We start from the raw sequence: 27,063 nt of genomic DNA on the forward strand, positions 1-27,063 counted from the left end.
ATGAAGGCCTTTCATATTGGAATATAAGTTCTTGATAGACAGAGGTCTTTATCCATTCAACACATATGGTCCGCCCTTAGATCCTAGGCAAGTTTCTGTGCTGAACAGGTGGTAGAATAACAGGTGTTGAATGACTGAGTGTGGTTTGAATAGGGGAGAGGGAAAAGAAACAGAAGAGAAAGGGTAAGGTTTGTCTCTCTAAACTTCTAACCCTTGTGTTCCCATTCCTCTGCCTATCTCTTTCTCCCTCCCTCCATTCCTTCCATCCTCTATTTATTTACTCTTTCTTTTTTCCTTCTGCATGCCCCTTTGTTTCTGACATTCTCTCCCTATGCAGTCCAGACCGACCTTGAACTCACTCTGTAGCCCAGTTTATTCTGCAGCTTCCAATTCTCTGATCTAGGAAGTGCTAGTTAAAGGAAACGAAGGATGTATATGTCATAATATCTGCCTACCTCATTTTATTATTTGAGTGTTTGATTATTGATCTATCTTTGCTTTAATTCTCATCTATATATTCTCATTCTCTCTTTCTTCATTTTCCCCACCCTAACTCCCCACTGTTTCCCTCTGTTCTCTCTTATCTTTCTTTGGCCTGCTGCACCACCTCTCCTGGCCTCTACTCCTGTGATAGAACCAATTCCACACACCCTGGGATTTCCCTGGCAGGCAGAAGGAAAGGGAGGTTCAAAGATGAGGGGAAAGGATGACAACAAGAGAGGAAGAGGGAGGAGGATTGTGATAGGAGAAGATGGGAGGAGGAAGAGGAGCCAGCAGCGGGGAGGCCCATACCTCATAACTCTGTGACTGCCGCTCAGTTGAGCAAGACTTGATAAGGGACTTCCAGTAGCAGGGGTGGAGAGTGAGAGAAGTGAAACTTGAGGCAAGGAGTTCCCAGGATGGGCTCAGATCCCAGAAAGGCAAGCAGTCTGCTCCTGACTTCCAAGAACTGGAAGGGCTTGGATCCCAGTGCTGCCAATGGGGCCTCACTGAGCCATTCCTCACAGACACCAGATTCCAGGAAACACCTAGACCTTTAAGTTTCCTAAGAAACCACCAAATAAAGGAAGTTTAAAGGAAGTTTGGCTCCATGTATCTGGAAGGTAGCTATCCCAGACAGACACCTCTGTGCCTAGACATTCCCCTGGGTGTGTATGGTGGGGGGGGAGTTAACACTTCCATTCTTACTGGAGATAAACAAACAACAAAAAAGAACAAGGTGAAGAAAGAAAACATGACATTTCACCATAGCTCTCTGTCTCTGCTCAAGCAAGAGAGGAAGATCTTGGTTTCCACAGAGGAGAACTGAGGCCCAAGAAAAGTAGTTCTTCAGCCATAAAGATGTAGCAAGAATGTGGCTAGTTGAGCCAAGTGACCAAGTAGGCCTTCTGAATTAGAGCTTTTTTTATTTTATTTTTTGTTTTTTTGTGGTAGGAGGCTGGGACCTGTCATAAGGGAAGAGGAGACTGGGCCTAGACCCATGATCTGACAGAGGAGGGTGGGACCTTGACAGAGGGAAGGCTGGGTCTGGCACCTAACTTTGAGGGAGGTGGTTGAGGCCTAGACATTTGAATTTGAGAGAAGAGAGATTGGGGCTGGATCTCTGGTCCGAGGGACAAGTGATGGGACCTGCCCACTTGAGAATGACAGAGGGAAGGTCACCTAAGTCTTAGGGAGGAGGGACCTAGACACTTGAGTCTAAGAGAGGATAAATGGGACCTGGATCCATGGGCCTGAGGGAGGAGAGCAGGAGTCTGGATCTCTGAGTCTGAGGGAGGTGAGTGTGGTTATGGCCCCTGAGTCTGAGGAAGGATATCTGAGGTCTGGCACCCTAGGTCTGAGGGAGGAAGGCTGGGGTCTGGACCTCTAGGTCTGAGTGAAGAAGTCTAGGTTCTGAAGTTCTGCGTTCAAGGGAGGCAGACTAGAGCTTTGTGGGAGGAAGACTAGGTTTTGGACTTATGACTTGAAAGAGGAGAATAATTTTGATCCAGAAATATGGCTTCTCTAGCAAGGGATCACATCCAATGACCTTCTAGGTCTATTTGATCCAACTAGAATGAAGACATGCCCTTAGTACACACCTTTAATCCAAGATAATGAAGGTAAAGTTAGTGTGTAAAAGAAACATGCAACCATGTTTGAAAGTGATGTCTAATTGAGGAGCAGAAAAAGTGACAAATCAGAGAAAGATTTGACAAAATAAGAGACAGGATACACCTAACTCTCAGGTGAACAGAGAGGAAAGAGAGGCAATTTAAGAGAGCAAGAGAGAGGGGGGAGAGAGAGAGGGGGACAGTTTTACAGAGACAGTTTGTAGAGAAATCAAACTAGACTCAGGTGAAGAAATACGACCCAGAGAATGGTAAGGATCCAGAAGATTAGAACAAATTGCTAGGGTTAGTTTGAAGCCAAGAAAAGCAATTCAGTCAGAAGCTGAGGGAAGCCAGTTTGAATCAGTCATCTTGGAGAGGCATTTTGGACCAGACAGCTGAATTGAACCAGCCAGCTAGAGTTCAGACATAACTAGAAAGGATGAGATTATTCACCAGTAAGTAACAGAGGCTGGAAACATTTAAGCTTAGGAAAGATTGTATGGAGGCTAGGTGAGCAGATGGAGGCAATAAGCCTCCAAGATGACAATTACAACAGGAGAATAAAAGACACTTTGACAAAGGAGGGACTTGATACTGGAAAGGAAGGAAATCTTGGCTCAGTTTTGAAAAATTATTTTTACTTTTGTTTTAAAATTTTGTATGCTGGAAATTTGTATACACATGCTATAGTACACTGATGGAAGTCAGAGGACAATTTGTAGTAGTTAATTCTCGTTTTTCAACATGTTGGCCTCAGGGATCTACTGTGGGAGGCAACATTCCCTAGGCCTGAGATTGTGGTCTGCATAAGGAAGCTAGCGAAGTATGAACCTGCCATTAAGTAGCATCCTCCATGGTTACTGCCATACTTGTTTGGTTGTGAAGTGAGTTTCTTAGTTGTAGGTAATGTTGTGTGAAATAGCTAACATACTTGCCTTCAAGTTCTTTCCATGAATTCCTGCATGGATAGCCTGTGACCTGGAGTTGTAAGCCAAATATACCTTTCCTCCCTCAAAATAGCTTTTGTTCATGCTGTTTGTCACAGCAACGTGAATGAAATTAGTCCTATCACCAGGCTTGAGGGCTCCCTTTTACTAATGCACCTTTGTCCTTCAGTTTCTCACTGATTTTAAAGACACACAAACCCTAGTTATGTTGTAGTTGCTTGCATGTTATTTTAAAGGCTCATTTTCCAGAACCCTTCTTTCTTTTTTCTTTTAATTTATTTTTTTTTTATAATTTATTCACTTTACATGCTGATTCTATTCACTTTATATCTCTACCCTCATTTCTTCCTGGTCCTACCTCCCCCCCTTCCTTCCTATCTCCCTACCCTAGTGCTCAGAAGGGGAGATCCCTTCTCCCCATATCGCCCCAGCCTATCAAGTCTCATAAGGACTGCCTGCATCCTCTTTCTCTGTAGCCTAGCTAGGCTACCCTGCCAGGGGGAAGTGATCAAAGAGTGTGCATCAGAGTCCATGTCAGAGACTGCTCCTGCTCCCCATGCTAGCGAACCCCTGTAAAGACTGAACTGCCTATCTAATACATCTGAGCAGGGGTTCTGGGTCCTCTCTATGCATGGTTCTTAATTGGTTCATCAGTGTCTGCAGGCCCCCCTGCGCCCAGAGTTGTTGGCTTTGTTGGTCTCCATGTGGAGTTCTTGTCCCCCTTTCAACATCTACAAATGAGATTATTTCAAATCATTTCTAACAGCACAATCCTTAAGAGAGAGTCTTCCCAGCACAGAGGACATGCAGTGGTGTTGCCCATTTCTGGAAATTACTTTTGCCTTGCGGTGACTACAATACCAGACAGAAACAACTCATGGGGGGAAGGATTTACTTTGGCTCATGTTTTTCAAAGATTTCAGTCTATCACAAAGGGAAAAACATGTCAGAGCAGTTCAGTTCATATAAGCGAAGGGTATACAAAAGAGGCATGGAGGAGAGGAGAACATGAAAAATTGAGCAAGGGCTGTGGTTAACCTGCAATATCTTGTCCTGGTGACCTATCTCTCCTCACTAGGCTTGTATAAGGTATTTGATGTTGCTATGATGAAATACTCTTGCAAAAACAATTTAATGAAAGAATGATTTTTATCTTGGCTCATAGTTGCAAAGTACAGTCCATTTTAAAGAGGAGTTCATGGTAATAGGAGCTTGAGGCAGCTCGTCATATTGTACGTATATTTGGGAGACAGAAGGACATGCTGGCTGATGTTCAGCTCACTTTCTCATCTGGCACCTAAGTCCAGGGAATGATGCCATCCACAATAGGAAGGTCTTCCTACCTCAACTGACCTAACCAAGATAACTCCTCATTTACATAATTTCTTACAGGAGTGCCTGAAGGCTTATTTCCAAAGTAATACATATCTTGTGAAGTTGTTAACAACATCACAAGCCTTCATCTCCTAAACCTCAACAACTTTCTAAATTAATATCACCAGCTAGGAGACAAGCAGAGATATTTTAGATACAAACTACAACACGACTACTGAACCAGCAGTCACTGGCTGATGGATGTACTGTGGTAGGAGCAGAGACAAGACGGTATCTTCCTTTACTACATCTGCTCTAATCTGAAGAGCCAGCAGGGCAGAAATTGGAAGGAGCTTGTTTTCCAAGCCACATTGGATTCCAACACTGGTCACCTTGGACCAGCAACCTCCATACCCCGACTCTAATATTTATCCACCTTAGACTATAAGAGCCAGTCATTATGCTTATGTATGTGGACAGCCTTGGTTCCTGGACTGATCATTCTCACTTCTAGAGTGAGAATTCATTCTTCCCAGGGCTACTATAGGAGACTGCTCAGAGGGAAGCTTGGAATGTTTTGCGGGGCTAGCCAAAGCGTCTGCAGCTAGACAAAGAACCATTAAAGAAGTACATGGGAAGGGAAAAGTGGAAGATACTAGATCACAGGCCTAGAGACCTTTCTGTTTGTGGTAAATGCTTTAGTTAGCTGTAGGGAAGTGGTCAAAGTCACATTAATGACATTCCAGTGACACAGAGAAAGGGAAATAGTGTTGCCATGGTTTTCTGTCTACTGTTGAGGCTTAAAAAAAATAAATAAAACAAAAAAAGCAACATTTTGAATATCAAACGGTGGCTGTTAGGTCAGCTTTATTGTCTGCCTAAAGACAGGCTCTACAAGAAAGGAACACAGATGTCCACAATCTCCCTCTGTTATTTCATCAACTAAGAAAATTAAACTGTCATCATAGAAGAGATTGAGGGACAAGCACCATACTGAAGACCAGATAAATATTCTCTCTTAACATTCTTTACTCTTTAGGGCTTTTCATGTCCGATAGAAGTCATTTTTTTTCTTCCTTGATATGGCTCACAGCTCTCCTCTTTTACTATCAAGAAGATCTTATATAATTATAATTTTTATTGAATATTCACTTTTCTTTCTCAGAGTGTCCCGTTGTGTATCCCTGAAACAAATGTGCTTCCCTTTATTTTTCTACTAATTTGTCTGTTCATTATTTCTGAAATTCAAATGTCAACTTTACCTTCTATTCTTAAGGTATATCCATTCAAACAGACTTGAAATCTGCAAAAGAAAGAAAGACTGCAAACTGCTCCAAACTGGTCACCCCTAGGTGCTTCGAATGGAATTTCCATCTTCGATGGCTCCAAAGTTGTTAGCCCCAGGTGGTTCAACCTCACAGACTACTCCAACTTGGGCAGGACTTCCCTAGCCCCAGATGGTCCTGAAGAGCCTGGGCAGCAAGTAAAACAGCCTGCATACTTCTGTCTTTCTTCCAGGCCTTGTCCAGCATTCTAGCTTTCTTGGGTCCTCAACAAAGATGCTCCGCTATCAGCAGGAAGTAGTCATAGAAAAGATTATGTTGCCCCTTATCATTCATTATCAACCAAAGGCTGGGATGTTGGGTCTCTGAACCCTGAACAAATGCCTAACTGAGCTGACTATTTAGCATAACTGGACCTGGCCCTCAGGTTCTCCCAGCATCCCTCAGTCCCTCCCAACCTGTTTATAAGGTATGGCTGGCATACCTTGTCCCTACCCTAAAGTTCTCCAGCTCAGTGGGTGGGTTAACTATTCCTATAAAATCCAGGAACTTTAGTTACCCAGCCCTTTTTGTCTACCCTTTAACCTTCTGGCCTCTTGGTCTCCTGGTTTCTTGGATTTCCTTTCTCCCCTTTCCCTCACATGGACTAGCTGAGGGTCATGTTTACTCTGGACTCTCCTAGATGTCCTTGCTTCTGGCTATGCTCTTCCATTTATCTACTTCTCCAACAGTCACATTCTCCATATATATATATATATATTCATTCATTCGTTGAGAAAGAAACATTTTCCTCTCTCTGTTTCTCTCTTTTTCTCCCTCTCTTCTTTTTTTTCTCTTTCTTTCTTGTCTAAAACAGATCTCTTATAACCAGGTTGGCCTCAGACTCTTGATGTATTTGAAGACTGTGAATTTTTGATCCTCCTGCTTCTATTTCTCAGAGAGTACTGGGATTACTCAGTGTGCACTACTCTGCCTAATTTTATGAGGTGCTAGGGATCAAACTCGAGGCTTCACCCATTCTAGGCAAATCTTCTGCCGGCTGGGGTACATCCCCAGAGGCTCTTGTTTTATTATCTAACTATTTTATGTATCATTCTATAAGCTCCAAAGTATCTATTAAGGAAAAACCATCTATTATTTATTTATATGTTTGTGTACACGTGTGCATCTGAGTTCACTGCCTTCAGAGCCCAGAAAGTATCATTGGATCTCCGAAGCTGAAGTTACAGATGGTGGTGATTCACCGTCTGGATGCTAGGAACTGAATTCAGGTCCTCAAAAAGCAGCCAGTGCTTTTGACTGAGTCCCTAGAGCATCTAAAGCTCGGTTACATTTGCTAAGATGCAGATTACAGGGCCTCAGCTTTAGCATGTTTCTGTGAGTTTAGAACTCCAGAACTCTTCTTTAAGTGCTGTAACATGTGGAGATCATTTGTCTAGGGAAAAATGAATCCTGAGGTAAAATAGCACAATTCCATCTATTAGTTTATAAATGACATTGGCCTGGTTGCAATTTCTTATTTAGCTTCCCTCAGAAATACCTAAGGGAAGTATCATAAAGATCATTTCACAGAAAGAAAAAAAAAAAAGACAGGACTCTATTGTACTCAGTGTTGTGTGGAAAGCCAGTACTTGGAGCTAGTAAAGGGTGGAAAAGATTTTAAAGGTACATAGAGAATGGGGAGAAGAGATAGAGGGCAATGGAAAAAATGGTATGAGAGTGTAAATGTGGACTATTTGGGTGGTGAAAAACAAACTAGAATAGGATTTCCAATACTGAATTTGCATAAGTGACATTCTTTATGAGCCTCAGTTTCCCCCCTGTGACTCTTGGAACAAAGATTACATCAGAGATTGCACAGGGACCTTCAAATATAGTAGCCAGCTGTTGGCCTCCCAGAGCTAGCTCTAAGTTTCAGTGCCCAGAATCTGAGGATGCCGGCCCCTTGAAGACATCCTGAAGTTACAAACTCTAAGATGAGCTCACCCTGTGCATAGGGTGGGTCCTAAATGTCTGTAAAGCTGACAAACTGACTAGAAGTCGAGCCGAGCTGTGACTCATCTCTGAGCCAAGCATGTTTGTGTGTTAAAGCTACCGTGGTAACGAAGCTGGTGAGGCAACAAAATATTGCTACTGCACAGTTCTGTAAGCTATAAATTCAAAGTCAAGTGTTAGCAGGACCCTGTAAGGGAGGATCTGTTCCAAGCCCATAACTCAGTCGCTACTGATTTGTTGACAGCCTTTCACAATTTTTCCTGCCTCCCTGCCTTCTTCAGTTCAGTACATGCTATTCCCCTCCTGCCCCTTCTCTCTGTCTCTGTCTCCATCTCTGTCTGTCTGTCTGTCTGTCTCTCTCTCTCTCTCTCTCTCTGTCTGTCTGTGTGTGTGTGTGTGTGTGTTTGTGTGTGTGTGTGTGTCTGTCTGTCTGTCTGTCTATCCAGATTTTCCTTGATGCAAGGATTCCGGTCATACTGGATTAGAACTCCACCCTGCCACAGCATGATGTAATCCTAACTTAAATAATTACAACTGCACCAATAACTGCAATAATAATGCCAGCAGCTAACCTTCTGAGGCACCGTGGATTAGGGATTCAACACAGGAGAGGAGGTGGAAATGCGGAGGAGTTGGGTGTATCTGGGAGAGTGGTGCCACTGGAGTTTTTCCTACAGAGACTCTAAAGCAGAGGCTAACTCTGGTGAAACTTTGATTTTTAAACTTTTGCTTTCAGAAGTGTGAGACAAGCTATTTCTGTGGCTTTAAGCCACTTGGTTTGTGGTGACTAAAACACCATTCCATTGCTTGGTACACACAGGCATGTAAACTAGTCTCTGGCCTTTCCTTTGGAAACAGTCACAGATACCTTCCTCTTCTAAGGTTATCAGAGCCTCAAGTCCAAAGATTTCAGAGCAGTCTTTAGAACTGTTCTATAATTTGTTGATTGCCTAAGCCAGCAGTTCTGGGCCAACTTGTAAAAATGAAAATACATCCCACAAATCAGATATTTACATTATAATTCATAACAGTAGCAAAATTACAGTTATGAAATAGCAATGAACATAATTTCAAGGTTTGGAGTCACCACAGCATGAGGAACTGTATTAAAAAGTCATAGCATTAAGGAAGTTTGAGAACCACCTGACCTAAACAGATATGACAAGAAAGGCTCAGAATAAGGCAGCAGGTCAGATGGGAAGTGTTAGGGTCTGAGAATACAGAGGAAAGTGGGAGAGCAGACTGTCTCCAGCAGGTGAAAGCCAACATAATGTTGATCATGGTTGTGATTAATGTGAAGGTCTGGACTGCCCCCTCAGTGTTTGTGAGCTGTATCTGAAAGATTTTGTCCGACAGTTATGATACATAACAACCATGCTGAAGAAAACAGAGGTCTGAAGAAAGGAGCAATTGGTCGAGGTCACGTGAGTAGCCAGAGTTTAAATGTGGTTCATACAGAATCCAGAACACATGTGTTATCTATATTGTGGCATGCTGAAAAATGATTAACAATTAGCTCTTTCCCTCTCTCAAAAATATATGTATTCCCTCTCTCAAAAATATATGTGTAACTATGCATGCTTCTAATGAAACTTACTGATTTAAAGATTTATTTTTATATTATGAGTATGTCTGTATGTGTATATGGATGCAGGTGCCTGTGGATTCTCCTTGGAGCAGGAGTTACAAGTAGCTGTGACATGTCTAATGTAGTACCTTTGCAAGAACAGCAAGTGTTCTTAACTGCAGATCAGTTTCTGTAGTCTAAATGTACTGATTTTAAAGGATTGTGGATGTAGACACAGCATATAATTTTCATATTGTAAATTCATGCAATTTTGGCATTTCTTGAGGTGAGGGAGAAAGAGAGAGAGAGAGCAAGGGGAAGGGGAAGAAGGAGGAGGAGGGAGGAAAGGAGGAAGAGAAGGGAGAGAGTTTTGTAGAAAATTATTATGTTTCTCTTCTCCCCTTTTCTCCCCCCATCATCCCTTCCCCTCTTTTTTTTTTTCTTTCATTTGAAACAGTGTCTCAGGTACCCCAGGCTGGCCTAGAACTCTCTAGGTGGCTAAAGATGATCTTGAACTGATTTTCCTAACTTTACTTCCTGAGTGCTGGGATGACAGGCATACACCACTATACCTGATTTATTTGGTGCTGGGGAGTGGATCTCGGGACTTATGAATGCAAAGTAAGCGCTCCACTAACTTAGTGTTATCTGCTGATTCAACATTACCTTTTATAATGCTATTGCTAAAAATTATATCACATTATCAAACAACAAATAAAACAGGAGCCCAGTTTCTGTTGTCTGTACTGATCTTCCCCCACCTCCGAAACAAACAAGCAAAAACTAAAATGAAAATAAGAAAACCAAACAAATAACCAGAAAAACTTAAAAATAAAAAATAAACAACCAGAGACTACAGAGCATGCATTATTTCCCTCCTTTTATTGACATTTACTTGTGTATGTGTGTGTCTGTGTGTGTGTGTGTGTGTGTGCACAAACGTGCATGCATGTGAGTCTCTGAGTCACAATGTGTGTATGGAGGCCAGAGAAGAGCTTGCAGGAGTCAGTTGTGTCTTTCCAGCATGTGCATTTCTGGGATTAAACTCAGGATGGTAGGCCTGGCAACAAGCACCCTTCCCTACTGAGACACCTTGTCTTATTTTTCAGCCTTATAGAGGTGGAGCTATCTAGGTTGTCTGCTTTTGCTCATGCTATTTTTCGTAACTTTATGTCTGTGAGGCACATTCACAGTCACTGACGTAGTGACAATTTACTACTTCGTCCTGTAGAACAATGAATTTTGTCTCTGTAATATCCTGTCTGGGAGGGATTGTCAGCCAGCTCTTTGTCTTGGTTGGTTTCTATTGTTGTGTTAAACACCACGACTTCTATTTTATGATCTGTAGTAAGTCAGGGAAGCCACTCAGTGCAGGAATCTGGAGGCAGAGCTGAGGCAGAGACCATGGCGATGTGTTGCTTCCTAGCTTGCTTGCTTCCCATGGCTTGCTCAGTTTGCCATTGCCTCCTCCTCTTCCTCTTCTTTAAAAAAAAATGTATTCATTTTAGTTTATGTATATGAGCGTTTTTTTTTTTTTTCTCCTGCTTTCTCTGTGTGTATCACATGTATGTGCCTGGTACCTGCAGAGGCCAGAAGGAGATATTGGATCTCCTTGAACTGGAGTTATAGATGTTTGTGCATCCCAGGTCCTCTGTAAGAACAGTCAAGTGCTCTTAACCCACTGCTATGTCTCTCCAGCTCAACAGCTTGCCTGTCATATGATGCTGTATCACCTGCCCAGGGGTGACACTGCACACAGAACTCTGGGCCTTCCCACATAGATCATTAATTTAAAAATTGACCTATATGTGGAGGTGATGCTCCCTACCCACCACCACCCCTGGCTGGTGAGAGGAGAGCTGGCCTGGTGATCATGAGAGCCAGTGAGCTGGTCCTCTCCCCAGCTATCCCACTCAGGAGAATAGGCTCTGGGTTCTGGGCAACACAGTGACGGTAAAGGCACAAGTGAGCCAGCCCTGAGTTTATGGGAGTAGGAGAACTGGCTCAGCCCCTCACTGACCGAAGCACTTGGGACAGTGGACCCCACACCTCAGCTGGGTAGCACAGTGGAGGTATGGGTGCAGGTGAGCCCATTCTGAGGGCATGAGGTCAGGAGATCTAACCCTGTCCCCTGCTGATGGCAGCATTGGGTCAGCAAGCCAGGGCAATGCTGGGGAGCTACCCTGGTGGTGGGGAAGCAGGAGAGCTGGTGGGTTGACCAGCTCAGAGACCACCCAGGCACTGATAGAGGGCTTTGTGCTGCCCACTCCAAAATCTAAACTACTTGTGAACTGTTGGAGTGCATAAAAGGGCCAGTCCTTCTGATCTGAAGCTGTGAAATTTCCACAACACAGGCAATAACAGGATAACCAAGAAAAGTCCAGATGAGGATCCAATATTGGTGGTGTGGCAGAAGCCAGAGGCCTCAAACCAGACCAATAACTGATTGCAATGAACATTTACAAGTGAAGATATATACACGAAGGGTTATACAGTGGGACACACTGTGACACATTATAGCTGCCACAATGAGATGTTTTCTGTGCTTTGTTATATTTTATTTTCTCTATTTATTTATTTATTTATTTATTTATTTATTTTTTTAATTTTCTTTTGTGGGGAGGTAACAAGGGCAGAGGGCGAATACAAGGAGACAAGGGTGGATGATGTGAAACTCACAAAGAGTCAATAAAAAGTTTTTTAAAGTAGAACAAGAAAGAAAGGAAGGAAAGAAAGAAAGAATAAGGAAGGAAGGGAAAATGCTGACAGGTCAATCACTCATTTTGCAAACTGAAGATGGAAGCTGAAAAGATGAAACCATGAGTTCCAGGAGCCTGTCATTCCCTTTATCCTGAACTCTTCTGGACTTCCTAATTACCTACTCTAGAGATATATGTTTCTGACACAAACTATTTACTCTTGATCTAACTCTGTGGTTTCTCTGGGTTCTGATCATCTGGTAAGTGTGTCTCAACCTTCAGGCATTTCTGAACAGAATTGAGGAAAAAGCAGGGCTGAGGGGAGGGGAAGTAGGTTTGGGGTTACTTGAGTAACAGGAAGTGGTTCCTTCTCATTGGCAAACAGCAAGGGATGTGGCTTTACTGTGTCAGCACAGTAAGTGGTTAAGACAGAGCCTCTCCATTGTTCTTGGCTCCTCACACTGCTGAGTTCACTGAAACCCAAGCTCCCTTTTTAATTTTTTTTTTTTTTACAGTATTCTTCATCTTGGTGGTTGTTTTGTCACCCTCTGGGACAGGGACTAAAGGGGAAAACCTACTTATTTATAGCACTTGTGAAAACAGATGTATGGGGGTTCTCTTACACTATGCAACTATCCAGTTCTTTTTGGATGCCTTCCCAGAGTCCTACCAACTGAATCAGTTCTGTTGCTAATTACTCTGGGTGAACAGCTCTGTAGTACACCTGTGCACAGAGACGCTAAAGGTCATCCTTGATTTGCAATGCATGAAATCCTGTCTCAAAAAAATGGGCTTTCACAGAGTTACTTGCACATCTGTCTGACTTGGTGGCAAATCAAGTATTTCCCTCAGATATTTTCTTCTTTTAAAATTATATGTTTCTGATTTTTATTTGTTCTTTGAGAATTCCATACAATGTATTTAAATCATATTAACCTCCTCACTCAATTCTTGAGATCTACTCCCCCTTCCCTTCCTACCCACCATTGTATCCTCTTACTTCCTCTTCTTTCTTCCTTCCTTCCTTCCTTCCTTCCTTCCTTCCTTCCTTCCTTCCTTCCTTCCTTCCTTCCTTCCTTCCTTCCTTCCTTCCTTTCTTTCTTTCTTTCTTTCTTTCTTTCTTTCTTTCTTTCTTTCTTTCTTTCTTGTTTCTTGAAACAGGGTTTTCCTGTGAAGCTTTGGCTGTCCTAGACTTGCTCTGTAGATCAGGCTGGCCTCAAACTCACAGAGTTCCACTTGCCTCTGCCTGCCTGAGTGCTGAGATTAAACATATGTGACACCATGCCCTGGTCTCTTATTTCTTTTAAAAAAACCTATCCAGTACAGTTTGTGCTACCTGAATAACCTCTGATGTGAGGCCTTCCAGTGGAGCATAGTTGATCTACCAGAGGCTATACCTTAAAAAAAAAAAAACAAAAAAAACCCAAACAAACAAAAATAAAAACAGACACTCTTCCCATAAGCTTCCAATTATCAATAGCTCCTCTGCTAGGTGTGGTACTTCATGTTCACTTCTCCTTTCCATTTTGAGATTTGATCTGGTTTGATTTTGCACAGGCACTGTTCACAGTTATCACTCCTGTGTATTTGTATGTGTCAATGCCCTGTTATGTCCAGAAGACACTTTTTCCTTGTAGTCATCCACCATCTCTGTCTCTTACAATCTTTCTGTACCCTGTTTCACAACAACCCTTGAACCTTGGAAGGGTTGTGTATAGTATGCATTTTCCATATAGGGTTGAGCATTCATTAGTCTCTTGTTCTCTACACTTTAAGTAACTGTGTTCATTATTATCCACAGGACAAAAAACAAACAAACAAACAAAAAAACTTCTCTAATATGAGTTGAGAGAGACGCACTAACCTATGTATAGAATGATAGTCATTGCTAGTTGGTTAACACTATGCATATTTAGCAGAGTAAAAGGTTCTCTCCTAGAGCCTATGACCTTTCTAGTCAAAGGTTAATGCTTCTGATAATGGTGGCAGGAATGAGTTTCAGTTTGTTGAGTGGGCTTTAAATCTAACAGGAAAGTGGCTGGTTACTCCTAGGAAGTTTATGCCAGAATTGTACCAATGGGTATGTCTTGCCAGCATGGTTGTTAATGTAGCTCTCAGTGTTCACAAATGGGCAAGACTAGTGATTCTTTTTCTCTTCTGGTGGTGAGCATAGAACCTTCTAGCACTAGATCACTATGCATCGATCTATTCAGGAACTCAGTGATCCACTGAAATAGAATTGAGAATCCAGATATATGTCCTCACTTTCACAATCATCTAATCTTAAACAAAAAGACTGATAGCATACATGGTAGTAGACAGCATCTCCAGTAAATGATGCTGGCTAAATTTGATAGCCATATGTAGAAGGAAAAAAAAGCTGTATTTTTACTCTCACTCTGCACAAAACTCAGTTCCAAATGGATCGAGGACTGTAATTATCAGGTATGGTGCCCTCAATCTGATATAGGAAAAAGCAAGGAATACATTTGAACTTATTGGCATAGGAAAGAACTTTTTTTTTTTTGGGGGGGGGGGAGTGTGTTAGAACACTGTAATTCTCCGTGGGAAATATTTTAGGGATACAAAGAATTGCCAAAGCTATTTTAAACATTCATTAATGTTTTTCTTATTAATTGTATTTTTTCTTTTTTAACTTTTATTAATTACACTTTATTCACTTTGTATCCCCCATAAACCCCTCCCTCCTCCTCTCCCAATCTCATCCTCCCTCTCCCTTCTTCACACATGCCCCTCCCCAAGTCCACTGAGAGGGGAGGTCCCCCTCTCCTTCCTTCTGATTTTAGTCTATCAGATCTCATCAGGATTGGCTGCATTGCCATCTTCTGTGGTCTGGTAAGGCTGCTCCCCCCCTCAGGGGGAGGTGATCAAAGAGCAGGCCAAACAGTTTATGTCAGAGGCAGTCCCTCTTCCCATTACTATGGAGCCCACTTGGACACTGAACTGCCATGGGCTACATCTGTGCAGGGGTTCTGGGTTATCTCAATGCATGGTACTTGGTTGGAGTATGAGTCTCTGGAAAGACCCCTGTGTTCAAATTTTCTGGTTCTGTTGTTTTCCTTGGGGAGTTCCTGTCCTCTCCAGATCTTACTATTTCCTACTTCTTTCATAAGATTCCATGCACTCTGCCCAAGAGTTGGCCATAAGTCTCAGCATCTGCTTTGATAGTCTGCAGGGCAGAGCCTTTCAGAGGCCCGCTGTGGCCTCTGTTTCCTGTTTTCTTCTTCTGATGTCTATCCACTTTGCCTTTCAGGATGGGAATTGAGCATTTTAGTCAGGGTCCTCCCTCTTGATTAGTTTCTTTAGATGTACAGATTTTAGTAGGTTTACCCTATATTGTATGTCTATATGAGTGAGTATATACCATGTGTGTCTTTCTCCTTCTGGGACAGCTCACTCAGGATGATCCTTTCCAGTTCCCACCATTTACCTGCAGATTTCATGATAGGAAAGGACTTTTTAAAATAGGACTTTATGCACAGGTGTTAAGATCAACAATGAGTACATTTACACAATGGAATATTACTCACTGACAAAAAACAAAGAAATCATGAGATTAGCAGGTAAGTGGTGGGAACTGGAAAAATCATCCTGAGTGAGGTATCCCAGAAGCAGAAAGACACACAGGGTATATACTCACTCATAAGTGTAAATTAGACATATAATATAGGATTAACATACTAAAATCTGTACACCTAAGGAAGCTAATCAAGGACGACGACTCTGGCTAAGATGCTCAATCCCTATTCAGAAAGGCAAAGTGAATGGGCATCGGAGGAGGGAGAAAACATGGAGGAGGGAGAAAACAGACGGCCTCTGAAAGGCTCTACCTTGCATGGTATCCAGGCAGATGCTGAGACTCACAGCCAAACTTTAGGCAGAGTGCAGAGAATCTTATGAAAGAAGTGGGAGATAGCAAGACCTGAAGAGGACAGGAGCTCCATAAAGAGAGCAACAGATTCAAAAAGTCTGGCCATGGGGGTCTTTTCTGAGACTGATACTCCTGCCAAGGATCACTCATGGAGATGGCTTAGAACTCCTGCACAGAGGTAGCCTATGACAGTTCAGTGTCCAAGTGGGTTCCATAGTAATGGGGACAGGGACTGTTTCTGACAAGAACCGATTCACCTGCTCTTTGATCACCAACCCCTGAGGGGAGAGCAGCTTTACCAGGCCACAGAGGAAGACAATGCAGCCACTCCTGATGAGACCTGATAGACTAGGGTCAGAGGGAAGGGGAGGAGGACCTCCCTTATCAGTGGACTAGAGGAGGGGCACAGGTAGGGAAGAGGGAGGAAGGAAGGATGGGATTGGGAGGGGAGGAGGAAGGGAGGTACAGGGGGATACAAAGTGAATAAACTGTAATTAATAAAAATAATTTTAAAAAGATCAACAATGAAAAAATGGGAACTAATAAAATGAAAAAGCTTTTGTACAACAAAGAATAGTATCATTCAAGTACAGCGACAGCATATAGAATAGAAAAAAAAACTTTACCAGCTATACATCTGACAGAGGGTTAGTATCTAAAATATACAAAAAACTTAAAAAAAAACTAAACATGAAGAAAACAAACAACCCAATTAAAAAAACAGGCAACAGAAAAGACAAAGATTTCTCAAATAATGAATTACTAATGACTAAAAGACATTGAAATGAATATTCAAAAATCCTTAACCAGCAGCAAACTGCAAATTGAAACTATTTTGAGGTTTCATCTTACTCTAGTTAGAATGGCCAGAATCAAAAGAACCCAAGTGACAACAAATGCTGGCATGTATGTGGAGGGGGGACAGGGTGTCATTTATTCACTGCCACTGGAAGTAAAAAACTGAAGTTCCATTCTGGGTTCATTCCTTTTGGAACAGGTACCTCAAACGCCATATACTATACAAACTGGTTGTAGCTATACTGAGAGGCACAACTGCAAACTCTGGTCTCATGAGGGCAACAGGCAGACCAAATATTATAATGAATGGATCAGACAATTGCATAGTTCAAGGGGTGGGGAGTCTTTCACTTTCTTAGTTTATTTTCTAAAGGAAACATATACCTATTATCCACAGAAGGGCACTTATGAGAATTTGTGAGTTTAAGGCCTCTGAGTAGACTAGAAGTGGACAACAGTATTCCAATGACATTACAGTATTAGCTTTCATTTGGAACTCTCTCAAACTAACATGAAAATGCATGTTCTTTTTGTCTTTTCTCTTTATTGATCACCTCGGGTCGAGGTACAAAGGTTCAAAAAGTCTTCTCAAGTTTTTCCAATGAGTATGTAGCCCAAGGGCCAACAGGGAAGGCCTATAGCACAGTGGAACTCAAAGCAGAGGAAGTTGGAAGTTGGAGCTCTCTTTTCACATTGCATTTACATTGTTGTCAGAAGGCAAAGTAGAGCTGGTGCCTGTGTCATTGGTCTGGGCTGAGTCCTCGCTAAGGGCCCTTTCTAGACTGGTAGGCAGGGAGTGGATTAGTCTTTCTCTGAAGTCTTGGCCCATGAACACATAGAGCATTGGGTTGAGGCAGCTGTTGAAGAAAGCCAAGGAACTTGTGATATTCAGAGCAATTTGGATGTTTTGAGCCATCCCAGCCAAGCGTTCACGTATTCTGATTGTGGCTATGAGGGCCACTATCTGAAATGGACACCAGCAGAGGAAAAAGGCAGCCACAACAAAGGAGAGAACACGCAGGGACCGGCTGGATTTGATCATGCCTTTCCTGTGTAGTTTAGTGGCTATTAGCCCATAGCAAATGGCGACAATGGACATAGGCGTGCTGAAACCAATGATGAACCTGATAATTCCTCTGATAGTAAGCATGGTGATTGCCACCTTCTGTTTCTCTTCAAGGTCTTTGGTCCAGGGGGAGAAGTCAAAAGTGCATGCTGTTTTTCCTGGTCCAAGTTTATTAGGGACTGTGGTCAAACGAATGATAACCGGCAAGGTAAGAAGAAAAGCACACAGCCAGGGTACAATGATCACCTTCTTGGCCAGACCCACTGTCCGGTGGTTCTGAGCCCAGACTGGGTGCAGGACACAAATACAGCGGTCCAAGGCGATGAGGGCAATCAGGAAGACGCTTCCAAACAGGTTTATGTCTACTATGGTAAATATGAACTTGCACATGAACCAACCAAATGGCCACTGTCCTTCCATGGCCTTGGAGGTGATGAAAAATGGCAAAGTGGAGGTGAAGCAAAAGTCAGCAATGGCCAGGTTCAAGTAAGAAATGGTGGTGACTGTGCGTACCATGCGAAACCCAGCCACCCAGATCACAAGCCCGTTGCCCAGCACTCCGAGGACAAAGGTGACTGCAAGGATCAAATATGAGAAGACATCCAGAACAATGTAGCCAGCAGATACTGATTGAATCCTCCCAGACACATTCATGGAGTTCCCTGCAGTCATATTCATGAGGAGAGAGGTGTTGGTGTCCATCTTGTTCACTCCTAAAACATTAAGAAACAGATTTGTTCATTTGTTTATCTTTTTCTTTTCTTCTTGAGATATGGGCTCAGTACACATCCTTTGCTAGCCTAGAACTGTCTCCATAGATAAAAGTGGGTGCAAACTCACAGAAACATGCCTGCCTATGCCTCTTGAGTACTGGATTAAAGGCATACATCAGCATGTCTGGCTTCATCTTTCCATTTTTCATGTGTGTTTGTTTTCTTTACCTGTTTAAGGGCATGCCTGTGTGTGAATGCCTGTGTACATATGCACACATACATGTTGAGCCCTGAGGTTGACCTCAGGGATCATCCTCATTCACTGAGGTGGGTTCTCTCAGTCAAGTTCAGAACTCACTCTTATGACTAACCTCGTTAGACAGATTGCTCTGGGGATTGGCTCTCTCTACTTTCTGGGGCTGGAATTATAGGTGAACCTAGGACTGACAGGTAAACCTGCCAAACTGACATCCAAACTCTGGCCCTCACACTTGTATGTAAGCAGTTTAACCACTGAGACATCTCTTCCAGACCCATTTTTGGAAATGCTGCCTCCAGACAGTTTTCCTTGCAGTTTTCCCCCTTGCTTTTATTACTGAACCCAATCTACTTTTCCTCCCAGTCCCTCAAACCCCAGCTGGAGCAAGCTCACTGCTGCCTGACATGCTTACTTATGTTGTCAGTATCTTATCAGATGGGGGGAGGTGTGCCTATGTTTCCACAATCGCTAATATGCACTCTGCCAACAATGCAATTAGTTGGCTGATGTGGATGCTTAATTTGCAAGAGGGAGAAAACAAAGCAAAACTGGGCGATCAGTATGTAGATAATAGTTGTGTTCAATGATTCAATACAAGGTTAAGCCAACAAGATGAGTTAACATCCCAGAAGGCAAAGACAAAAGGGGAAGACATGGTGGCAGAGGGGTATGTGCTGGGTGATGTTATGAGGGTGAAAATGTGAGGATGATTGTTAGGTTCTGTCAAAGAATAGATAGAACATGTCCAAAAACGTGTTCAAATGTGCACAAATTTTATAGCAGCATTTTCATGATAGCTGGAATATAGAAACAACCTGTTCGAGTTTTCTTTCCAACAGCAATTGAGGAAGAAAAGGGTTTGTTTTTGGTTTATATTTTATACTCTCGTGAAGAGAAGCTACAGCGGAAACCTGCAGCTGGGAACTGAAGCAGTGGCCACGAAGGAGTGGTGCTTTTTGGCTTGGTCTCGTGGGTTGTTCAGCATGCTTTCTTACACAACCTAGGGCCAACCAGGGTGACACCTACAGAGTGGTCTGTGCCCTCCCACTTCAAGTACTAATTAAGAAAGTGCTCCACAGACTGTTCTGTCCTCCACAGGCCAATCTGATGGAGGTAGTTTCTTATTTGAGCTTCCCCTTTTCCAGATAATCTTAGCATGTGTCTAGGTGGGAAAACTAAAGAGATAATTTGGATATAGAAATTGTGATATTTCCACTTGATGTTTAGATTTTTGACATAAAAAGAATGAAGCACACTGATTGAGGTAGCATATGCCTGTAATCACAACATTTGTGGTGCTAAGCCAGGAGAACAGCAAGTGTGAGGCCTGTATTACATAGAAAATACAATATATGGTATGGCAGATGTGCTTTAAAGGGGTAGCAAAAGGAATCCAAACACAAAATGTTATATGAGGCATTATTCAGCTTATAACAAATATTCAGAATAGGTCAGTTTATAAAAAGCAGCATGTTAGAGGATTCTGGGGCCTGATGGAGGGGGAGAGAAGAGTTATAGTTCAAAGGGTATGGGATTTGTTTTCTTTTGAGTGATGAAATGGTTCTAGAATTAGATAGGAGTATGGTTGCAAAACATTTTAAATGCACTTAATGGCATTTAATTTTAAAGTGGTAAAATTTAAACTGGGTGTGGTGGTGGTGGTGTAGCCTTGTCATCTCAGCACTTGGAAGATGTGGCATAAAGTTTTGGCTGGCATGGGCTGCATAGTGGATTTGAGACAGACCTGAAGACATAGAAAGACCTTCTTTCAGTAAACAAGTAATAAGGGGCTGAGAAGATTGCTTAGTCAGTAAACCGCCTGTCACAATAGCATAAGAACCTAACTTTGAGTGCCAAGCCTATATACAAAGCTGGTAAAGTGTATACAGATATGTGCCTATCTAAAATCTCAGTGCCGGGGAAGCAGTCAATCCAAGCTGGAAAACTCCAGCTCCAGTGAGAGAACGTTTTCAGAAATAACCCTGATCGCTTCTTCATGTAAGCAACAATGAAAATAAGAGGAAAGTAGCCGGTGGAAATGTTATTGTATTTATTTTACCACAGCTTGAATCAAATGGTGTGTGTATACATTAGGAGGCTGGCGGAGGATGCTTTCAGTGATCCAGACAGACAGTCACTCCACACGAGCACTTCATTTCATACCTACTTCTTTTTTTCCTAGGTCTTCAGTGGAAGCTCCTTTACTCTGCTTAGAGGGGGCAGTTACATGAATAAACGTCTTCAGGTGACATCTTTGAAATTATCTCTTTCATTTAGTTTCTTTTGTATTTGATATTATAATACAGTTTCACCATTTCCCTTTTTCTTTCCTCCTTCCAAACCATCTGTCCTATATACTCCTCCACTCCCTCCCTGCTCTCTCTCACATGTATGGCCTCTTTTTCCATTAGCTGTTGCTACACCACACAGACACACACACACACACACACACACACACACACACACAGAGAGAGAGAGAGAGAGAGAGAGAGAGAGACTGAGTCCTAAATACAACCTGCTCAGTCCGTATGTTGTGATCTGTCTTTATGTTTTCAAGGCCGAGACCATTTGCATTGGATAAACAAATGAAATTAGCTTTTAATATATATTTTAAAATTATTTGTAATTATGTGTATATGTGTGTATTTGTGTACATATATGTGCATGAATGCAAATGCCTGAGAAGGCCAGAGATGGTGGATTCCAGTTGTGACCTGGCTGATTTAAGTGGAATTAGGTCCTCTCCAAGAGAAGCAAGCACACTTAACTATTGAGCTGTCTCTCCAGGCTCTTCTTTCAAATTATCTTGGTGAAGAGAAATGTTATCTTTGTCTATGAGATTTCTTCAAGATCTTGGAGGTAAGAAAAGGCAAGAGAGAAAGGAGAGTTTCAACATGTGCTGGATATGAGATTTCACTGGATTAAATAGCAAAGTGTTGCTCATGTCAAAAATGGCTTTCTCTAATATTACCTGAAGACTGCCTTAAATGGGGAAGAGGGTCTAAAATGAGTTAATAAGACTGGACATTAATTAGTAATTCACAAGTAATGACAGAGGTGTCTTCCTGTCTGTGTGTATATGGAAATATACATGCAGAGGTTAGAGGTCAATGTCAGATGCCTTCTCTGATTACTCTTCACCTTATGTTTTTGAGACAAAGTCTCTTATTAAACCCAGAGGTACACTGGTTTACCAATGAGTTCCAGATATCTGCCCATCGCCTCGCCTCCCCCAGTGTTGAAGTTGAGGACCCACACCTGGTTTTTATATGGGTGCTGCTGATCTGAATACAGGTCCTCATGCTTGCATAGCAAGCAGTTAATTGAGCCAGCTCTAGACTCAGAGCTTTACTCTTTCTCTCTCTCTCTCTCGCATGACACTTGCTGAGAAAACAGACCAGGAACATTAAATTAACTTCTTAGCTGGGGGGTGGTTGTGCATACCTTTGGTCCCTGCTCTCAGTTGGCAGAGGCAGGCTGAGTGAGTCTCTGTGAGTCGAGGCCAGCCTGGTCTACAGAGTGAGTTCCAGGACAGCCAGGGCTACACAGAAAATCCCTGTCTCAAAATCTCCAAAAGTAAAAACAAAACAAAACAAAAAACCAAACCAAACAACAACAATAAAAACAAACCCCCCCCCCAAAAAAAAAAAACCAAAAACAAAATTAACTTCTTAGAGTCCCTCAGTTACTCAGTCTGAAATTTCAGCAAAGGTCTCTTTTTGACCTTGCTCAGCCATACTGCTTTGGGAGATGGGCAGACTCATAGGGCAGACTCATAGTATTCAACTTGAGATGGGAAAGAGCAACAATGACCATCAAATTTGAAAGTCTATGAAGAAAGAAACTTGCAATACCTCATTAATAATGTTTATATCCTGCCCATCAGTTGGCCATCAGGCTCAGCATCTGCTTTGACAGTCTATACTGATAGACTAAGATCAGAAAGGAGAGGAGAACCTCCCCTAACAGTGGACTTGGGGAATGGCATGCATGCAGAAAGGGGAGGGAGGGTGGGATTGGGAGGGGGGGAGAGGAGGGAGGGGCTTATGGGGGGATACAAAATGAATAAAGTGTAATTAATAAAAAAAATGTTAACAAGACCCAATTAAAAAAATAATGTTTATATCCCTTGACTATATGCTGAAGTGATAATTTGATTAGATAAGATTATGTGTGTAATTGTTGAACAAATAGGTGATTAGATTTAATTTCTTCCTACCTCCTACCTTTCCCTCCATCCCCCATTTCCTTTTTCTGTTTCCTCCTGCTCACGTACTTTCTTCTTATGTGGCCCTGTTTGGCCTGGAACTTTCTATAAAACTCAGGCTGTCCTTGAATTCATAACAGATTCCCTACCTCTACTTTGCAAGTGGTAGGTTTACAGATGTGTGCTATCAAAACCAGACATACCTCATTTTCCTTTTACTTTCCTCACCCTCTTCTTCTTCCTCCTTTTTCTTTTAGTCTTTTGAGACATGGTCTTATGAATCTCAACTCCCCAAGGATAGATTTAAACTTCTGTTCCTCCTTCCTTGACTCCCAAATTCTGGGATTGCAGGCATGAACAATACTCAGTTTATATGATTGAATTCAGGGCACACACTTTTCATACTGAACTTTCTCCCAGCACTACAATTATCCTTATTTCTTTAAAGGATCCCCAGGATGCCCTAAAATCACATGTGTGTCTCACATTACTATTGAACCTCAATGCTTTACAGTTGCAGAAAAATTTGGAAACATTTCTTCTTTCCCCACATTCCACCAACCACCAATCACCAAATTGTGCTAAGAGCTGTTTGTTCTTAAGAATCTCTGAAGCAATGAGTAAAAGATTTACAAAATCAACAAAGAAGATTCTGCAATGACAGGTCAGAACACGCAAGAGCACAAGAACTATGAGATATGGCCCCACCTATGGTTGGAAGAAAAAGACTGTAGTTTGGATTCAATAAAAATATTGTTGGCCACCATTTTAAGCCTGAGAATCATTGTACCAGAGCCTCATTTTCTGAAGACCCTGATATTTTTGAACATTACTAAACATCATCAACAGTGTGTTAAAAGAATAAATTTAGGCGTTGAGGAGGGAAAACAACCAAAATTATCAATTCTGGAGGAGGCAGAGGCAAATTCTGCAACAGGTCCCATGAAGCATCTGGGACATGTTTGCTTAGGCTCATTATCTTCCTCATAGTTTTCAGTGTCCTTTGCCCCCAAGGGCCACATTTCCTATGACTTATAAGAACACTTTTTTTTTGGTTGAATTCTTTTCTTAATTTTTTTATTTATTACAATTTATTCACTTTGTATCTCAGCTGTAGCCCCTTTCTTGTCCCCTCCCAATCCCAACCTCATTCCTTCTTCTTCTCCCATGCCCCTTTCCCAGTCCACTGATAGGGGAGGTCCTCCTCCCCTTCCATCTGACCCTCGCCTATCAGGTCTCATTAGGACTGGCTGCATTGTCTTCCTCTGTGGCCTGGTAAAACTGCCCCACCTCAGGGGGAGGTGATCAAAGAGCCAGCCACTGAGTTCATGTCAGAGTCAGCTCCTGTTCCCCTTACTAGGGTACCTACTTGGACACTGAACTGTCATGGGATAGTTACATTTGTGTAGGGGTTCTAGATTATCTCCCTGATTGGTGCTTGGTTGGAGTATCAGTTTCAGGAAAATAAAAATAAACAACAAAACAAAACAAAAATCTTTGCCCAGATATTTTGGTTCTGTTGCTCTCTTTGTGGAGCTCCTATCTCCTCCAGGTCTTTCTATCTCCCCCTTCTTTTATAAGATTCCCTGCACTCTGCCCAAAGTTTGGTTATGATTTTAAGCATCTGCTTTAATATCCTGCTTGGTAGAGCCTTTTAGAGGCCCTCTGAAGTAGGCTCCTATCCTGTTCCCTTTTTCCTCCATCTTCTGTGATTCTATCCCATTTGCCTTTCTGAATGAGGACTGAACATCTTACCCAGGGTCCTTCTTTAGGTGTACAGATTTTAATATGATTATCCTATATTATATATCTAATATCCACTTATAAGTGAGTATATACCATGTGTGTCTTTCTGCTTCTGGGATACATCACTCAAGATGATGTTTTCTAGTTCCCATCATTTGCCTGCAAATTTCATGATTTCCTTGTTTTTAATTGCTGAGTAGTATTCCATTGTGTAAATATAACACAATTTCTATATCCATACCTCAACTGAGAGGCATCTGGGTTGTTTCCAGGTTCCGGCTATTGTAAATACAGCTGCTACAAACATGGTTGAGCAAATATCCTTGTTGTATACTTGAGCATATTTTTGGATATATGCCTAGGAGTGGTATAGCTGGATCTTGAGGTAGCACTATTACTAATTGTCCGAGAAAGCACCAGATTGACTTCCAAAGCAGTTGTACAAGTTTACATTCCCACTAGCAATGAAGGAGGGTTTGCTTTCTCCACATCCTCTCCAGCATGCATTGTCACTTGAGTTTTTGATCTTAGCCATTCTGATGAGTGTGAAGTGAAAGCTCAGGGTCATTTTGATTTGCATTTCTCTGATGGCTAAGGACGTTGATCATTTCTTTAAGTGTTTCTCTGCCATTCGATATTCCTCTATTGAGAATTCTCTGTTTAGCTCTATGCCCCATTTTTTAATTGGGTTACTACAATGGAAAAAAATATAGCATCTTCAACAAATGGTGCTGGTCTAACTGGATATCTACATGTAGAAAAATGTAAATAGATCCATATTCATTACCCTTCACAAAACTAAAGTCCAAATCAATCAAAGACCTCAACATAAAACCAGCACACTAAGTCTGTTAGAGGAAAAAGTGGGGAAGAGTCTTAAACTCATCAGCACAGGAGACAACTTTCTGAACATTAACACCAGCAGCACAGGCTCTAAGAGCAGCAATCAGTAAATGGGACCTCATGAAACTGAAAAGCTTAGCAAAGGACACTGTACTCAGAACAAAATGACAGCCTACAGACTGGGAAAGCATCTTCAGCAACCCCATATCTGACAGAGGGCTAATATCCAGAATATATAAAGAATTCAGGAAGTTAAACAGCAACAAATCAAGTAATCCAATAAGAACACTTTTGATCCTTTGGCTTTTTGCTTAAAGCTTTGAGCCTTGAATACTCCCATCTAAGTAGAGCCCATGCCTTTCTTCATGCTCCAGCATGGCTACTGCCCTCCATACTCCTGAAGAACATTCTCTGGCCTCACCAGAAAATAAGTATCCCAGCCTAAGACCTTCCCTCTGCTCATACCACAACGTGTTTTTTTTTTTTTTTTTTTTTTTTTTTTTTTTTTTTTTTTTTTTTTTTGTAGGAGTGCTATCTCTCCCTGGTGCACATTCAATACTTTTTCTTGATTCTTCACTACAAATGAACACATCAATATGCTCTACAACATTGCATCTTTAATATACGTTATCATTCACTTTCATATCATCATTTAGTTCCCAACCACACCTTTGACTCTCTTTTGTTGCAAAACATCCTAGAAGAGTGATATATGTTTCTGTATTCACCTCTTTTCCTTATAGTTCTCCACAGCTGAGCTTATTTTTTCTTTTTTTTCCTTTTTATCTTTTTAGTAAGGCTCTCATGTAGTTCAGGATGGCCTTGAACTTATAATCAGGTAAGGATAACCTTAAAATTCTGATTCTCTTGCCTCTACATCTGTAATACTGAGATTGTAGGAGTCCCCACTGTGTCTGGTTTATGTGGTACTAAAGATAAACCCCAGGCTTTGTGATTTCCTCCAGGCAAAGTTTTCTTACCTGCACTTTCCAACAGTTGTGGGGTTTCCTCTGGAAAGTCTGATCTTCTGAAGAAAGTGGCCTGTCTCTCATGGGCTCAGCAGAAAATATACAAAGAGACAGGGGGAGGGGTCACAAAGCAGAAATGAATTGAGTAACAGCAAACAGGAAGGCAGAGTTTTTTGTGATTTACAATGACCCCGAGATTATACTCAAGTCTTATTTTTTTTTTAAAAAAAAAAACAGCATTTGGTGAGTAGGCTAGATCCTCCTAGAAACTCAAGAGCCTGAACACCTCCCTCTGCTTTATCTTTTTTGGGATACAGAGGTCTAACATTCTCCATATCAGAGGTGAAGGGAGCTGGATGTCCAGAAACCTTCTCAGCATAAGGAAAGGGAGGAGGCTGGGGTAAGAAGAACCTATGGTAAATAGTGAAAGGCAGAGATGGAGAGGAGAGAAATAGTAACTAGAGACTCAGAGAGAGGAACATAAATATGAATAGTTCAGACAATCAGAAAGAATCATGCATTCTATACTTAGCCACAGTCTCCAAGCACAATCACATAATACCCCATACTTTTACCAACGTCCCTTTGTGATCACCCATTACAAACACTTTTTAAGAGGTTCCCAAGTATGGGAGGTATTGTACGTGAGACTTCTTCAGGAGGGACCTCAAAA

The 27,063-nt window shown here is 41.9% G+C and overlaps 1 protein-coding gene across 1 annotated transcript; it reads right to left on the reverse strand.

The window, feature by feature from the left end:
- Positions 1-17,011: 17,011 nt before the first annotated feature.
- Positions 17,012-26,463, reverse strand: Fpr1 (formyl peptide receptor 1). The gene is made up of 2 exons (XM_055594951.1): positions 26,403-26,463; positions 17,012-18,367 (listed from the first exon to the last, which is right to left on the reverse strand). Exon 2 carries the CDS (start codon positions 18,354-18,356, stop codon positions 17,277-17,279), a length of 1,080 nt encoding a protein of 359 aa, XP_055450926.1. The 5' UTR covers positions 18,357-18,367; positions 26,403-26,463; the 3' UTR covers positions 17,012-17,276.
- Between the last annotated feature and the right edge of the window lie 600 nt (positions 26,464-27,063).

Source organism: Psammomys obesus, unplaced genomic scaffold (assembly GCF_907164565.1).
Source record: "Psammomys obesus unplaced genomic scaffold, mPsaObe1.curated_primary_1811, whole genome shotgun sequence".
Classification (NCBI taxonomy): domain Eukaryota; kingdom Metazoa; phylum Chordata; class Mammalia; order Rodentia; family Muridae; genus Psammomys; species Psammomys obesus.

What these genes read in the sequence shown, in the direction of transcription:
- Fpr1 (XM_055594951.1), bottom strand. Translation starts at nt 18,356, where the DNA reads ATGGACACCAACACCTCTCTCCTCATGAATATGACTGCAGGGAACTCC.